Source organism: Nematostella vectensis, chromosome 11 (assembly GCF_932526225.1).
Source record: "Nematostella vectensis chromosome 11, jaNemVect1.1, whole genome shotgun sequence".
NCBI lineage: Eukaryota > Metazoa > Cnidaria > Anthozoa > Actiniaria > Edwardsiidae > Nematostella > Nematostella vectensis.
The window spans coordinates 9,115,622-9,131,186 of NC_064044.1; the positions used below are offsets into that span (position 1 = coordinate 9,115,622).

The following is a 15,565-nucleotide window of genomic DNA, read 5'->3' on the forward strand; positions in this document are numbered from 1 at the left end:
TGTCACACATTGACTTTTTATTCTTGATAAGAGCTTCAAGCCTCTTTTGTATTTTTTTTCACAGGTCCTTATCCCGCCTCACTACAACCGCTATGTCGCATGGGGCTTTGGAGATCTGAGCATGCGCATGGGGCTTTATGATACGGACAAGGTAACCATGGATACATACATCGCTATATCCATGTGAGGATTGACCTAATAATCATCTGTTGTTGTTTTGTTTGTGCTGTTGTTGTTGTTTCTTTATGTAATCTGACACGACTGGAACTTTTGTTTTACTTAACTTCAAAAACACCTCTAATTCAAAACGATAATTCGATTATTCATCAATCGATTAAAAACTCATTGTGTGTTTCGAGAAAGACAGTTCTCTGTTCCAAGGGCGTTGTCTCACACACCACTTCTCTTGTATATGTTTAAGCCTACTCATATTAAAAGTGTTCGTCATAATTTCAGATTGTGAATGTGTATGAGAATTTCCACATCGGACAAGTATTGTGCGCGGCCTGTCCGGACTCCCGGACGCTTATCACTGGTGGTACTAGCACGGTAGGGTTGATATTTGAATATCAATATTTTACAATGCATTACCTAGCTCACCTGACTAGGGTAGACAATAAGGGAGTGTTAATAAAATAATTAGATACCCTTAGGGGAGGGGGAGATTTTGATTCAAGTGTTTGTTTTGATTCAACTTTGTCCTCCCTGCCCCCTTTTAACAACCCCCTGGATTTCATTCGAACTCGTAGGGGGACCATTTTGTTTTAGAGCGCCCCTTTATTAGGTGATTAAACATTTTCACCCCCCCCCCCCCCCCTCCATCAGGGTATTCAATGAACACTCCCTAAGTAATTTTTTTTTTGTATTATTTTTTTAGCTTGTGTGCGTGTGGGACTTGGTGAAGCCCGTTGGTCGAGACAGGAAACCACAGATCCTGTTACATGAGGTGGGTGGACGTAGAGAAATACTTTTTTGCCCTCATTTAGATACCAATATCCCCCATTTTCTCATACCCTTTTTACATGGTGTGTGGACGTAGAAATACTTTTTTGCCCTCATTTAGATGCCAATATCCCCCATTTGTTCAGACCATTTTACATGAGGTGGGTAGACGTAGGAGAAATACTTTTTTGTCCTCATTTAGATACCAATATCCCCCATTTGCTCAGACCCTTCTTACATGTGTGTGGACGTAGGAGAAATACTTTTTTTGCCCTCATTTAGATACCAATATCCCTCATTTGCTCATACCCTTCTTACATGTGTGTGGACGTAGGAGAAATACTTTTTTGCCCTTATTTAGATACCAATATCCCCCATTTTCTCAGACCCTTTTTACCTGTGTGTGGACGTAGGAGAAATACTTTTTTTGCCTTCATTTAGATAGCAATATCCCCCATTTGCTCAGCCCCTGTTACAAGAGTTTGGTGGAAGAAGGAGAATTACTCGCTTTTCTGCTCCCAATTAGATACCAATATCCCCCATTTGCTCAGACCATTTTTACATGAGGTGTGTGGACGTAGGAGAAATGCTTTTTTGCCCTCAGATACTAATATCACCCATATGTTCAGACCCTTTTACATGAGGTATGTGGACGTAGAAGAAATACTCTTTTGCCCTCATTTAGATACCAATATCACCCATTTGCTCATACCCTGCTGCATTAGGGCGTTGGCGTAGACAAAAGCTCCAAACCCTTGGCTTAGATAGTGATATTTCCGTTTCATTCTCAATGTGTTATTACTCGCCTTGTAGGTATTATACGGCCATCAGTCCACGGTCACGTGCCTCGCCGTTTCAACCGCCTATAACCTGATCGTCAGTGGGTCAGAGGTGAGAACCCAATGATGCTTGGTTGGGTGCGTTTCAAGGCCCCCTTTAAAACTTCAAATATGTACTGAAGTCTAATGAATCCGCGTCTCCACTAAGCTGCGAATAATATTCTAAAGTTGCACTCACCAAGTGCCCTTGACAGCCACATCTTTGGCATTGTTTTCATTTAATATTGAAAGGCACATATGTTTTAAAATCTCGAAATAACTATCTAAAAACAAAGTTTAATACTTTATTTAGCAAATCCAATCGAAAATATCACATTTTCTTCCTCATATCAGCCGATGGAAACGGATGAGTTTTCACACTTGGTACTTTGCTAGGATGACAATATGGCGGCTGAAAGAGCCTGTTCTCGACTTAAAAAAAAACAACTAAACTGTGTCTTGGCACTGCCAATCAATAGGGCCTTCGACAACGACAAAGCGGACGACAACGCAGATAATTTATTTGAATAATGATTCCATAAGAGCACGCGAAAAGCGTTCTGTTTGTTTAAATTCGGCCGTTTTCAACCAGACGACGACGTAAAAACTTTCGCGGTCTTTCGAGGGCGACGCGTTTATCTTTTTGGACTATAACAGCTACATAAAAACATTCTACTTATTTCATCTGTTTCTTAGCATGATTTCATCCGTACAAACTTGGAAAAGAGCGTCCAGCGCAAACGCTGTTAGACGGCTAGCAGACGGTTTTCTTACAGTTTTCGCACGAATAAATAAAATATTGAAACCAGAATCGTTGCGTTACAGGACCAAACGTGCATTATTTGGGATCTAAACAAGCTGAGCTACGTCACACAGCTATCCGGTCACGCCGCACCTATCACGGCCATCGCCATCAACGATCTCACGGTGAGTCGTCATCATGTACTCTAGAATATTCCAGAACATTCTTGTACCTAAGCAGCTCTACTAAAAATTGGCTTGTGTCCCATCCTGTAGAACATTTTAGCATGTTTTAGCATTTGATGGGTATCGCGTAGCAAGTGTGACATGGCAGGACGGGTCCGATATGATATTCTAGCATGTTATAGAAATGTGATGTATGTATTCAATGTGTCTCGCAGAACATTCTAGCATGTTCTAGCATCTGTTGGGTATCGCGCTGCTAGGGTGACATGGCGGGACGCGTCCGATATGATATTCTAGCATGTTATAGAAATGTGATGTATGTATTCAATGTGTCTCGCAGAACATTCTAGCATGTTCTAGCATTTGATTGGTGTCTCGTTGCCAGGGTGACATAGCCACGTGCGCAGGCACGCACCTGTACGTGTGGTCGGTAAACGGACAACTGATCGTGAAGGAAAACACCGACATTCTCCGAATCAACAACCACATTCAATGCTGCGCCATGTCCGAGGTTAGTTGCCATAGAAACAGGACTTAGTGCTGTACCATTTTTTAAGTAAGTTGCCATAACAACCTCCTCTGCGCTCCTCCAACACGCGTCTAGGACACATGCAAAGAACTGATACACAGTAGCGTTATACCCTGTTCCCCTTTAATTTTTAAGTGGAAGAGTTTGGTCGAAAAACATTTGGTAGAGTCCAGTACTGCCAGTACTTAGTTGAAGTAAACGAGCGATTGCCAATCCGTTAGTAGGCTTATGATTGCTTCTATCGTATCCTCGGAACGCTTTCGCCCCTCACCACACTGCATTTACACTTTAAAAAATGTCGATCAACTTCTCGTTTGTTATTGTTTTAATTGAAAAAAAAAACCGGTTCATTTGCTAGATAATTTCAAAATAACCATCCACGATTGAAGTCGGATACTTTATTAATGATATTTTATTTATCGGGCGAAGGCTTCCTGTTCGGCTTATCTTTTGTAGCCTGAGAAAAGCGTCTTCCTCCACAATAGATAACGAATTGGCATTGAAAAATTAAAAATTTAATAGTCAAGGCATTTCTAAAAAAGACAAAAAATAAAAATATGAATATGAAAATGGTTGTAAAAGGTCGCTCATCATCGCCGTCGCCGCCGTCGTCGTCATCATTTTGTTGCCAATTGCAACAGTGACCGTATTTGTGTCAACCACATGAACGGAGTCAATGTTTGGTGTCCAGGAAAAAACTCCTCGAATACCTTTCGACAGAAGAACGCGACTTTTGACGTCGGCGTATTATACTCGTAAAACTCACTGGCCCTCGCAAACTCGCCATCACTAACACGGTGCTCTGCGTACACCTCGATGTATTCAAGCCACGATTTACCAGGCTGGCTACCTGACACTCCCGTAGAGAAGGGCGTCTTAGTGCGCCATAAAATCTCATCAGGAAGAATCCCCGTACCGTCATACGCAGCTCTGAGCAACCACTTCTCGACCCCGCCTCGAGGCTGCCTCTCAACCGCAGGCAGAGATAGGAAGAATGACGTGAATGGTACATCCAGGAACGGGACGCGGGCCTCCAATCCGAACGCCGCGGTTGCCCGGTCAACCCGGACCAGGTCGAAGAGGTATAGATCTTTCAGTAGTCGCCTTGACTCTTGGTCAGCCATTTCTGCGCTAGGGGCCTTGTGGAAGTAGACGTAGCCCTGGCAGAGCTCGTCCGCACCCTCTCCACAGTACAACACCACAGTTTCCGTGTTCTCGTGCACGTACTTTGAAAGGAGATACAGCGCTACTGACGGGCAGATCTGGTCAAAGTCGTAGATTTCCAAGGTGTATATCACATCTCGTAGCGCTTGGATGCCCTCCTCAGGGGTGAATATAACTTCGTGGTGCTCCGAGCCGATGTGTTTCGCCACCTTTCGCGCGGCCACCAAGTCCGTGCTACCTTCCAAGCCGATGGAAAAGGTTTGAATGGGGTAGTCAATCCCAGCTTCCTTTGCGTGCTTCGTAAGTATAGCGGCTACCAGGCTAGAGTCCAGGCCCCCGGAGAGAAAACAGCCTATGCGTCTATCCGCCATTAGCCTTTTCTTGACAGCCTCGGAGAGATACCGCCTGATGTTCTCCATTTGGTCGTCAGCTGGGGTAAAATTGATGTCAAACGTCGGGATCTTCCCGACGTAAGTATAAGCACCTTCTTCCTGAAGGGACAATTTTCCTTCGGTGCTAAGAGCAAAGGTCGCATAATGTCCCGGCGGAAAAGGGTCAAGTGCCAGCTTGTGACCATTTCCGGTTCCGGTGAAGGTTTCCTCTAAAAGAACCAAAGACTTGGCCTCGGAGCTAAGTGCGAGGGTTGTGCGCTCAGTGAACATCTCCTTCAACGTGAACATGGGACGCACACCGAACGTATCCCTACCTAAATGGACTTGCTTCGAGTCCGAGTCGACGATAGAAAATGCGAATACGCCGTCCAATAACTTGGCCACACGTCGGACATCACCGAACTTGTTATACAGATGAAGAATCACTTCCGCGTCACACGTCGTCGCCATGTCGAACCCAAACGTAGTTACCAGCTGTTTGTGGTTATATATTTCCCCATTGTAGATCAGCACAAGGTGCGGCAATTGCTTGATCCTCATTGGCTGCATCCCCGTGACGTCACCGACAATTGCCAATCGGTGAAAAGCGAGACGGGAATTGTGGAACCCTGGAATGGGTTCAGTGCGGAATGCATCAGGACCGCGGCCTCGTATAGCCATGATGGAAGGCATGAACTGGTGGTAGTCATGGTAGCCAAACACCGCCCATATGCCGCACATACTTGCTTATATATCCTGCAAAATACAGGTAGTTTAACTCAAACACAATAATAAAATAATAAAAAAAATAATAATAATATAAGAATGAAAAAGCTAAGGAACCTGAATTTTACGGTAACCTCGATTTTACGATGTCGTTCCTTTCTCCCGGCCGGAAATACAGTGATATGTATAAGAAATTACCTCGATTTTACGATATTTAATACAACGATGTTCTCGATTTCATGATACAAATCTGTTTTCCCAAGCGTAATATTGACCTCCATACAACAAGATTACTGATTATGTATATCAACAAAGAGAGATAAACTCAAGACACCTTGTACAGTAAGTACAGTTAATCTCAAAAACTCTAACATGATATTACAAACTCTGTTTATGTTTTCACGATGAATACTTTTTCTGCGACATTGATTTTCCCCATAGCTTTGGGCTGTTTCTGGTTCTAATTACGTAGGTAACACTTGAGTAAACAGCCATAATTTTTAAAACATCACACAGTCTCGTCCACCAAGACACGAAAAGTGAACACGGCAAAAACAACAAACAAATAAACAAACAAACAAACAAACGAAAAACTACTACTTATACTACTTATCTTAAAGTTAACGAGGATTGAATGAAAGGACTGAAAGCGCTGAACAGTTTCATATAAATAGTTCGAATGCAGTCACCGCTTCGTTAGATTCTCTATTTCTTGTTTTATAACAGCAAAGAGGTAATACAGCTTACTGATGTACTAAGAATACATACCAGTCAGCTGATTGATCGTCTATGTGTGGATTAACCGGCGCTAGACGGCCTTCCCGATTCTCTGTTTGCTTGGCACGTTAATGTTATGGAGTGAATCATCGGTTGTGATTGGCTAATCGCGACGGTCACTCATTGAACTGTGAACTCTGAGGAGGATAGAAAATATTCTTACCTGAGAAACAAATTTCTCGTTCCTTATGTATTACACCTTTTGCTGTTTATTAACCGGGAAGGGATATTCACCCAAGCGAGAAAGCATTGTCTTCAGAGTATTGTTTTAATTAATGTCTAGGGCCTAGTTCAAACGGCGTGCCAGGGTCGCATTATCGAGCCGCTCTAGAAAAATTCGACATAATCAGGAGCGGGTGGGCTAGTCGGATAATGCGACTTTGGTACGGCGAGGGATTGAACGGTGCTGCAAGGTCGCACCAGTCATAACGATTACATTATGCAGATTAGTTTATAATCAATGCAAATCGTTTTGGTTGAACAACAATAAAAAAAGGAGCTACCCGTGCAGAGTATATAGACTCCCCCCGTTCTTCGCGCATGCGCCAAATTAACAGTAACTCCCCTGAGACCCTGTATGTAGCCTAAAAGCCCGTATGTCTCTTGCCTCGCACTTTTAAGGCAATAGTGAAAATGGCGGCGTTTCGGAAATCATTACCTGGGGGCTCGACGGGTCGAGTACAGATGTGCTGCATCTCTTATTTCGGGGACACGAAATACAAGTGCATTTCATGCGAAATGCCGTTTTGTAATTAAAAAAAAAAAAAACAGGACGCATCAGGAGTCGCCTTTTCTTTATCTAATCTATTGCGGCATGTAACCAATTTATTCTCCTCTTTCTATTAGACCATATTGCTCTGACCAAGAAGGCTTTTCTTGTCATTTCTAGTCTTCGTGTTCTGTCCTCCATTTTAACGCCATAAGACAAAGCAGCATGTATTTTGTGCCTAATTACTATATTGTTACACTCCATACCCATGGTAGTTAACAAACAAAAATTCGACGTTTATTGTAGAGCCGCTCTATGATCGAACCTCTACCAAACCAGAACGGCGCGACTCTGGCACGCCGTTTAATCTAGGCCTAAAACACTTTATCGAATGCGTGCTTTTGTTTGTTGATTGCACAGAAGCGCTAACGAATGTTTGGAAATGTAAACGAGCCAACGGAAGAATACTTATGAATGTCCAATTCAATGCTAAAATTCTTATTAAAAGTTCCATTGCGCTCTTGAGACTTCATTAGTGTTATTGTATGTGCGTTTGCTCTGAAGACAAGGCTGTTTCGTTTCAGTGAATATCCCTTCGAGGTTAAAAAACAGCAAAAGGTGTATGTACCAACTTAAAAAAAGAGGCTAATGATAGAGATGAACAAGCAGGCTTTGGATCCGAATTGAATTACGCAAGTTTTGGTCGTTTGGAAAACTATGAAAATGAATCTCCGTTTCAGTTTCCAGCTAAATTCTTTTTCAATCCAAACCATACGACAACAATGTCTCAATTCAATTTCTACAATTTAGATGATTCCTTTGATGCAGGGATACATCTTTTTGATTAAGGATAAGAAAACAAACTAGCCCGCCTGCAGGCGATACTCCGTGTTATTCTTGCGGAAAATCCGCTCTGTTCGACGATCGGGCGAAGCGCAAAAAACGCACCAAGGGCAGGGGGAGAAAAGAGAAGGGGTTTTCCCTTTTCCAAGCAGGCTTAAAACAAACAAAAGGCTCCCACGCAAGACGGACCCTATGACTGCTGTGGGTTCTATAGTTCGCTTTTTTTCTGTGATTTATTTAAATTCACCCAAAATAAAACAACCGCAAGAAAAATAGGAGAGGACTATATGAATGACTATATTAGATAGCGCCATATTCACTCAAGCGAGAAAGCATTGTCTTCAGAGCATTGTTTTAATAAATGTCTAGGGCCTAGTTCAAACGGCGTGCCAGGGTCGCATTATCGAGCCGCTCTAGAAAAATTCGACATAATCAGGAGCGGGTGGGCTAGTCGGATAATGCGACTTTGGTACGGCGAGGGATTGAACGGTGCTCCAAGGTCGCACCAGTCATAACGATTACATTATGCAGATTAGTTTATAATCAATGCAAATCGTTTTGGTTGAACAAAAATAAAAAAAGGAAGCTACCCGTGCAGAGTATTATTGACTCCCCCGTTCTTCGCGCATGCGCCAAATTGACAGTAACTCCCCTGAGACCCTGTTTGTAGCCTAAAAGCCCGTATGTAGCCCCTTGCCTCGCACTTTTCAGGCAATAGTGAAAATGGCGGCGTTTCGGAAATCATTACCTGAGGACTCGACGGGTCGAGTACAGATGTGCTGCAGCTCTTATTTCGGGGACACGAAATACGAGTGCATTTCCTGCGAAATGCCGTTTTGTAATTTAAAAAAAAAAAAGAAGAAGAAAGAAGACGCAGCAGGAGTCGCCTTTTCTTTATCCAATATATTGCGGCATGTAACCAATTTATTCTCCTCTTCCTATTAGACCATATTGCTCTGACCAAGAAGGCTTTTCTTGTCATTTCTAGTCTTCGTGTTCTGTCCTCCATTTTTGCGTCATAAGACAAAGCAGCATGTATTTTGTGCCTAATTACTATATTGTTACACTCCACACCCATGGTAGTAAACAAACAAAAATTCGACGTTTATTGTAGAGCCGCTCTATGATCGAACCTCTACCGAACCAGAACGGCGCGACTCTGGCACGCCGTTTAATCTAGGCCTAAAACACTTTATCCAAAGCGTGCTTTTGTTTGTTGATTGCACAGAAGCGCTAACGAATGTTTGGAAATGTAAACGAGCCAACGGAAGAATACTTATGAATGTCCAATTCAATGCTAAAATTCTTATTAAAAGTTCCATTGCGCTCTTGAGACTTCATTAGTGTTATTGTATGTGCGTTCGCTCTGAAGACAAGGCTGTTTCGTTTCAGTGAATATCCCTTCGAGGTTAATGAACAGCAAAAGGTGTATGTACCAACTTAAAAAAAAGGCTGATAATAGAGACGAACAAGCAGGCTTTCGATCCGAATTGAATTGAATTACGCATGTTTTGGTCGTTTGGAAAACTATGAAAATGAATCTCCGTTTCAGTTTCCAGCTAAATTCTTTTTCAATCCAAACCATGCGACAACAATGTCTCAATTCAATTTCTACAATTTAGATGATTCCTTTGATGCAGGGATACATCTTTTTGATTAAGGATAAGAAAACAAACTAGCCCGCCTGCAGGCGATACTCGGTGTTATTATTGCGGAAAATCCGCTCTGTTCGACGATCGGGCGAAGCGCAAAAAACGGACCAAGGGCAGGGGGAGAAAAGAGAAGGGGTTTTCCCTTTTCCAAGCAGGCTTAAAACAAACAAAAGGCTCCCACGCAAGACGGACCCTATGACTGCTGTGGGTTCTATAGTTCGCTTTTTTTCTGTGATTTATTTAAATTCACCCAAATTAAAACAACCGCAAGAAAAATAGGAGAGGACTATATGAATGACTATATTAGATAGCCCGTGGGAGAAAAATATACTAACCGCCCAGCTAACGCCCCCGCACCCCCTTCGAGCGTCAAATAGGAGTTATTCTTAGTGAGAGATCGCCAAATACTGTACTTTTTCATACAAACGACAGACAGACAGACATCATGCAAGGACTAACAGTTTGATGGGAATGTATCTCTGACCTTGAAACAGATATCTACGCTGAAGATATCTACGCCGCCCACCCCTCCCCTCTCCCCCCACCCCCTTTTGAAACGCTTTAGCAAACAGCTAAAAAATATTTGTTTCTCCTTTAGCTCTCTGGCTGGGACGAGAAGAACGTTATCCTGACTGGATCTTTAGATGGCGTTGTCAAGGTAACCACTTTATACCGAGGGTAGACCTGCAAAATGTCGTTTGCTTTTGAATACTTATTTACTTGGAATAACAATTGTTTATCCAGATGTGGGGTATTGAGTTTTACAACGAAGCGGAAAAAAAAAATGCTCGACACAAGAGACCGGCATCCCAACAGATCGACAAGAGTCCCCAACCGACCCCTCCCACCAAACAACCCACTGAGAAACCGGAACCGGAAGAGGCGCCCAGCAAGAGTGAGGAGATCGAAGGAGAGCCTCGTCCTGAGGACGCTAAAAGCTCCATGGAGGGAGGAGAGGGTGGTGAGGAGAGAGTGCGAGGAATGTCAAAGGTTTCCCAGGCGTCCTCTAACTTAGATGAGGAATATGTGATCATAGATCCGCGAGAACAGAAAGTGCCCGAAACGAAGCCGATGCCAGGTATCTAACAAGCTGCTCATAGCCTGAGTAACGGGAGGTTTAATGCTTTGTGATTAATTATAAGCGGAAACTGTTTACTTGGAACGAAAAAAAGACAAAAACAATCCAGTAATTTGCTTGGAACGAAAAAAAAAACCGGATTTTTTTTGTTACATATGGTTTCAAATATAATTATCCAATTAAAACAGCCAAAAAGTACCGAGTAAGCCATTCACATATCTATCTCAAACCATCTCAAGTATCGTAACAAATAAAACAGCACATAGCAGTTTTTAACATAACACAGTTATTCGATAAGGAGAGAGTTTTGTTAAAACTATGTGGACGAGACGACGCTATTTGTGGACGAAACGACGCTACTTGTGGATGAACTGGGTGTGGGCCAACAGTCTTGTGGACGAAACACACCATACCGAATAATTACAAATAAATGTTGGAGAAGTTTAAACAAAGCCTAAGGTTTATTAATATCAATCCCCAGACAGTCATATACGCCTATCCCTATGCTGATTTTGTTTCCATGGCTGATGCCGTTATCATTACATAGCTGATGGCTCCTGTCTAATTTTGCCTTATGTTTTTTTTAGTATAGCGGCGGAAACAAGTCTTAGCTGGTAGCTCCTGTCTAATTTTGCTCTATGACATTTGTTTTAGTATGGCGGCGGAAACTAGTCTTACGTCACAAGCTGACCATGCACACAGCTTTTGACCGAGAAGACAATATGGCGCCCGCCTCCGTCACCTCCCTTCTCATTTCCAAGTAAGAAATACGCTGATTTAATAGCAGTCAACCCCCTCCCCTCCCCTCAGATTCCGAAATATGCATCACTCAATTACTGTATTTTCATCCTCGGAAACCCAGGGGTATTTCCCTCTAACGTCTCACTCGCGAGAAAAATAACCCATGGGGAACAGTAACAGCGGACTTGAATCGAGGCCTATGGCGAGCTGTGATTGGTCGACCTTTTAGTAGTAAACTAAATCCAATCAAATAATTATGAAATTCAATCCATCCTGTGATAAAACAGCTCAATCTATGGATATTGATTTTCCAAGGCTTTAAGTTATTTTAGCCGCAATGTCACCCGAGAGGCTTTCCTTTTTTATGTAAACCATAACACAGGAGTGGCTTATCAACACTCCTAAACATTGAGGAGCATGTCACATGCGCCACTTAAACCGTCTGTAAACACACTTCCTATGTTTTTGTTTCAGAGATCACCGCAAGCTTTTTGTTGGTGACGGTAGAGGTCGAATATACAGCTGGTCTGTTACGGACGCCGCAGGTATGACGACACTCGACATTCGACATACGATACTTCACTTTCAGCACGATACATGGGGATTTCGACTCACGTCATTAAAAAAACACCCTATTATTGGCGCGATTCGACTTCCGATGTCCGACTTATGACGACATTTGACATACGATACTTCACAACACGACACCTCAGGATTTCGACTTACGTCATTTAAAAATACCCTATTCACGCTCAACCTTAAAGAAGACCAATCACGCCGCCATTTTATGATTCCGCTCAATGGCGAGTCACACAAACCATCCATTTCTATCGGCTAATTCAAGCAAATAACCAAAATATTTTCAATCAAATATAGTCAATTACATATCAGACTTTCGTATTCGTAAATTGTTAGTTTGATGTTTTCTTGCGAATAAACTGCTTTATTCCAATGATAAACCAAAACAAAGGGTTGAATGGCTGACTTTACTTCAGGACTCGTGGCCTTTTTGTCCGTTATCAGGGAATTGACGAGTGTTTTTTTTGTCTACAGGTCGAATGCCCGCTGATCACTGGATAAAGGACGAAGGCGCAGAGACGTGTTGTTCATGCAAGGTCAAGTTCACGTTCTCTGAGCGACGCCACCATTGCCGCGATTGCGGACGCCTTTTCTGCCAGAAGTGAGTGGAATTGTACATTTTTAATTTGGGCCTAAAGTAAGGCCATGTCGTAAACTAGTGGCAGCGCTTGTCTCTATATTGGAATATGGGATACCGAAAAAGAATGACCGGTATTATTGCGGGCTTTGCACCGCTATATGTTATATACTATTTATGGGAGGGCCTTGTGGAGAAGAGGGGGGGGGGCTTATTTGGACATTTAGGGTCTAGGGGTGCTAGGGGGGGTTGGGTGGGTGGAAGTCTAGGGATGGGATGGGAGCTTAACCTTTTAAATATTGTCTGCGATTGAAGCGTCGGATTGTCTGGGATAGAAGCGTCTTGATAGAGTTTCAGTAGAAAATAGAGACCGAGCCAAGGGTTTCATCGCATGAATTATGCTCGGTCTCTTTTTCCGCTGGAATCCGTTTAAAACGCTACGCAGGCAAAACTTAAAAAATCCATTAAAATGCACTGTGTGTTTTCTCTTGTATCTTACGACATCAAAAACAGCTCTGTCGTATCTTATTGTATTACTGCAGATGCAGCAAATACGAATCGTCCGTTCTTCGATTACAAATCTACCGACCCGTGCGAGTATGCAAGGCGTGCTACCAGAAATTACGCAAAGAGCAATCCAAGAGCTAGAACACCGCCACTTTAGAGACCTATATATCGGAAGAAAATATACAGACGCCCCAGCTCATGTCTACGCCTTCTATTAACGATCTTATGCAAATGGGCCGGTGGAAAAATGGAAAGGAACAGATTAACAGCCAGGGATAGAACGCTTGATAATTTGCGTCAACAGCAAAGAGAAACCCTAGCTGTGTATTCAGAGATGAATCGTGCTTAATTGAAATAGAGCATGGACACACAAAAGCTCAGCATAAGAAATTATCAACACCTTTCTGTTCTGCAAGACAATTAGTCAATTGAACAAGTTTAGCTTCCTAGCCAAACCTTAATCTTGCATTGTAGGTCGAGTTTTATCAAAAGTCTGGTTCTCACTTAGACGAAAGCACAGAAAAAGTAATTCTTGATGCCGCTTGAACGTAAGCGGATGGACAAGAGCAAGTATGGGAGCCGAGAACAGGGACTTAGGGTTAGAGTTGGATTTAGGAAGTGGACCGCTGAACTGGGTTACCGTTGTCTGCTTTCATACATAAGAGAACGTAACTGATTGATTCCCATGCGCTTGGGCTTGCAATTGCTCCTATTCTTGTGTCCTAGCAAGAACGAATGTAGAACCAGGAACGGCTAAGAGAAAGACCACGGTCAAGTAGACTAAATGTTACCACATATTAACCTTATTTTATTATTTTAACTTGTAGTTTTTTTCCCCCGGACACAGGGTTTATTACTTGCTGCATCAATTTCATTCAAATGTTGATGTTACTTTGGGCTCGATAATTTTTCCAAATTAATTATTTTAGTATTTTTATACATCTGGGCATTGAAAGCCCATGTATGATAAATTAGATTGAATAACTGATTTTACAAGTGATGGAAATTTTTATAAAATTTTCCAAATTATAGAATTTTACTTTGAATTTTGTGAAATATTCAGAACTACCGCATGGTAGTAACATGTGCGAATATCAAAAAAACACTAGTAATGGCATGTTTTGGTATACAAATACCATGTTTGGGTATTTACTTGTTGGAGTCTTCAAAATACCATATTTGGGTTACCAGTCGTGGTATTCAAAAATGCCATATTTGGACATGTACCAGTCGTTTTATTCAAAAACACCATATTTGGACCTGTACCAGTCGAGGTATGCAAAATACCATATTTGGGCCTGTACCAGTCGTGGTATTCAAAAATGCCATTTTGGGTGCTAATTACCCGAGATGTTCATTTTCCTTATCAGGAAATCTTCAGAATTAGAATAGCTTGAGGATGGGTTATAAACTAGGACGCTCTTTAATAATCGATTGATAGAATTACCAACGAATTGTATTATTATTATTTTTTAATGCATTCAGAACTTTCGGGATTCTCGGGGCGTAGAGGGTGTTCAATGCTATCGTGTCTCTGTAAATAGTGCGTGCCTAAGTAAAAATCAGTAAAAATAACCTGGAAGTAAATAAAACAAAAAGAAATACACCGTCCTATGTCTGATATTGGAGTAGATGGGGAGAGTGGACTGAGCCATCAAGTATCACCCTGAAAACCTTCACATAAGGAGCTGACCATTTGATATGTGACGTGAAGCAAGTTTTTCTTGGTTGGATGTTTTCTCTAGTATTCAAGTTTTCCTTTTTTCCCACTGAAACCCCTCTTAAAGGACCGACCATTTGATATGTGACGTGAAGCACGTTTTTTTCTGTTTTTTCCTGGTTGGATGTTCTTCCCCAGTATTCAAGCTTTTCTTTTTTCTTGTTTCTGTTAGAACTACAGTCAACCTCTTTTATAGCCAACGTAACTTCGTAACCCGAAGGGCACCATGGGAGAAATTTGCTATGTTTCAAACAGTACTAAAAATGCCCGCTTCGTTTTCCCAAGCTCTTAGGTAGCGGGTTATTTGGTTGATATTTTTTCTATGCTTTTTTTATTTATAAAGTGTGGTTTTATTGGGGGGGGGGGGGGGGGGGCAAGGCGGACAATGTGGCGATATTCACAAAATTTGGAGCATAGATTCACAATTCGTACGGAAAACGAGTTGGGAACTTGAAGTTTCAGGAACATGAAGAGCTATTGTGCTGGAGTCGGTCTTAGAAAATCCGACTTTGCCAGTTTACGTGATATCTGTAATTTTAGTCATTTGTAGTCTGCTTACAAAATATTTTGATTTATTATATCAAATTTTATAGATTATACAGATAGCTCTACAAAGACGGAGAGGACTGAGGGCTGATTAAAGGGCAAACGTCCTTATGTTTGACCAAAGATATCCTGGTGTTTTTGGAAGAGTCTAGTTTTGTAAAGTTTTTACTTCCCCTTGGTATCAGAGCCTCAAAACTTCTCTCGCCCAGTGACGCTCGCTTCGCTCGTCACGGCTGCCTCGTACCCAGGCGCTAACTAGACTAAAAATAACTTTATTCACTCTTGTACTTTACACAGATTGAGTTTATAATTAAAGGGAAAATAAGAATAGTACATTGAGTCTGGAATTCGGAATAACA

General features: G+C 42.0%; 2 protein-coding genes across 3 annotated transcripts in view; one reads left to right on the forward strand and one right to left on the reverse strand.

Moving 5' to 3' along the window:
- LOC116615631 (WD repeat and FYVE domain-containing protein 3-like) overlaps nucleotides 1–14,544 on the forward strand; it is an 83,674-nt gene extending 69,130 nt beyond the window's left edge. Inside the window, exons 53-64 of one of the 2 annotated variants that reach the window (XM_048733983.1) lie at nucleotides 65–151; nucleotides 457–549; nucleotides 878–946; nucleotides 1,756–1,833; nucleotides 2,586–2,687; nucleotides 3,073–3,198; nucleotides 10,057–10,116; nucleotides 10,203–10,536; nucleotides 11,191–11,296; nucleotides 11,752–11,822; nucleotides 12,331–12,457; nucleotides 12,976–14,544. In XM_048733983.1, the coding sequence (XP_048589940.1) occupies nucleotides 65–151; nucleotides 457–549; nucleotides 878–946; nucleotides 1,756–1,833; nucleotides 2,586–2,687; nucleotides 3,073–3,198; nucleotides 10,057–10,116; nucleotides 10,203–10,536; nucleotides 11,191–11,296; nucleotides 11,752–11,822; nucleotides 12,331–12,457; nucleotides 12,976–13,081 (1,359 nt within the window). In that variant the 3' untranslated portion in view covers nucleotides 13,082–14,544. Of the gene's footprint in view, nucleotides 1–64; nucleotides 152–456; nucleotides 550–877; nucleotides 947–1,755; nucleotides 1,834–2,585; nucleotides 2,688–3,072; nucleotides 3,199–10,056; nucleotides 10,117–10,202; nucleotides 10,654–10,690; nucleotides 10,985–11,190; nucleotides 11,297–11,751; nucleotides 11,823–12,330; nucleotides 12,458–12,975 lie in introns of those variants that run through there. The other variant, XR_007314089.1, reaches the window with a different exon arrangement.
- On the reverse strand, nucleotides 3,318–6,432 carry LOC116615641 (asparagine synthetase [glutamine-hydrolyzing]). Its single transcript, XM_032377446.2, has 2 exons — nucleotides 6,246–6,432; nucleotides 3,318–5,507 (listed from the first exon to the last, which is right to left on the reverse strand). The coding sequence occupies exon 2, from the start codon at nucleotides 5,490–5,492 to the stop codon at nucleotides 3,834–3,836; it is 1,659 nt and encodes a 552-aa protein (XP_032233337.2). The 5' UTR covers nucleotides 5,493–5,507; nucleotides 6,246–6,432; the 3' UTR covers nucleotides 3,318–3,833.
- Nucleotides 14,545–15,565: the final 1,021 nt, after the last annotated feature.

Coding starts and splice junctions, on each gene's coding strand:
- LOC116615641 (XM_032377446.2), bottom strand. CDS start 5,492: ATGTGCGGCATATGGGCGGTGTTTGGCTACCATGACTACCACCAGTTC.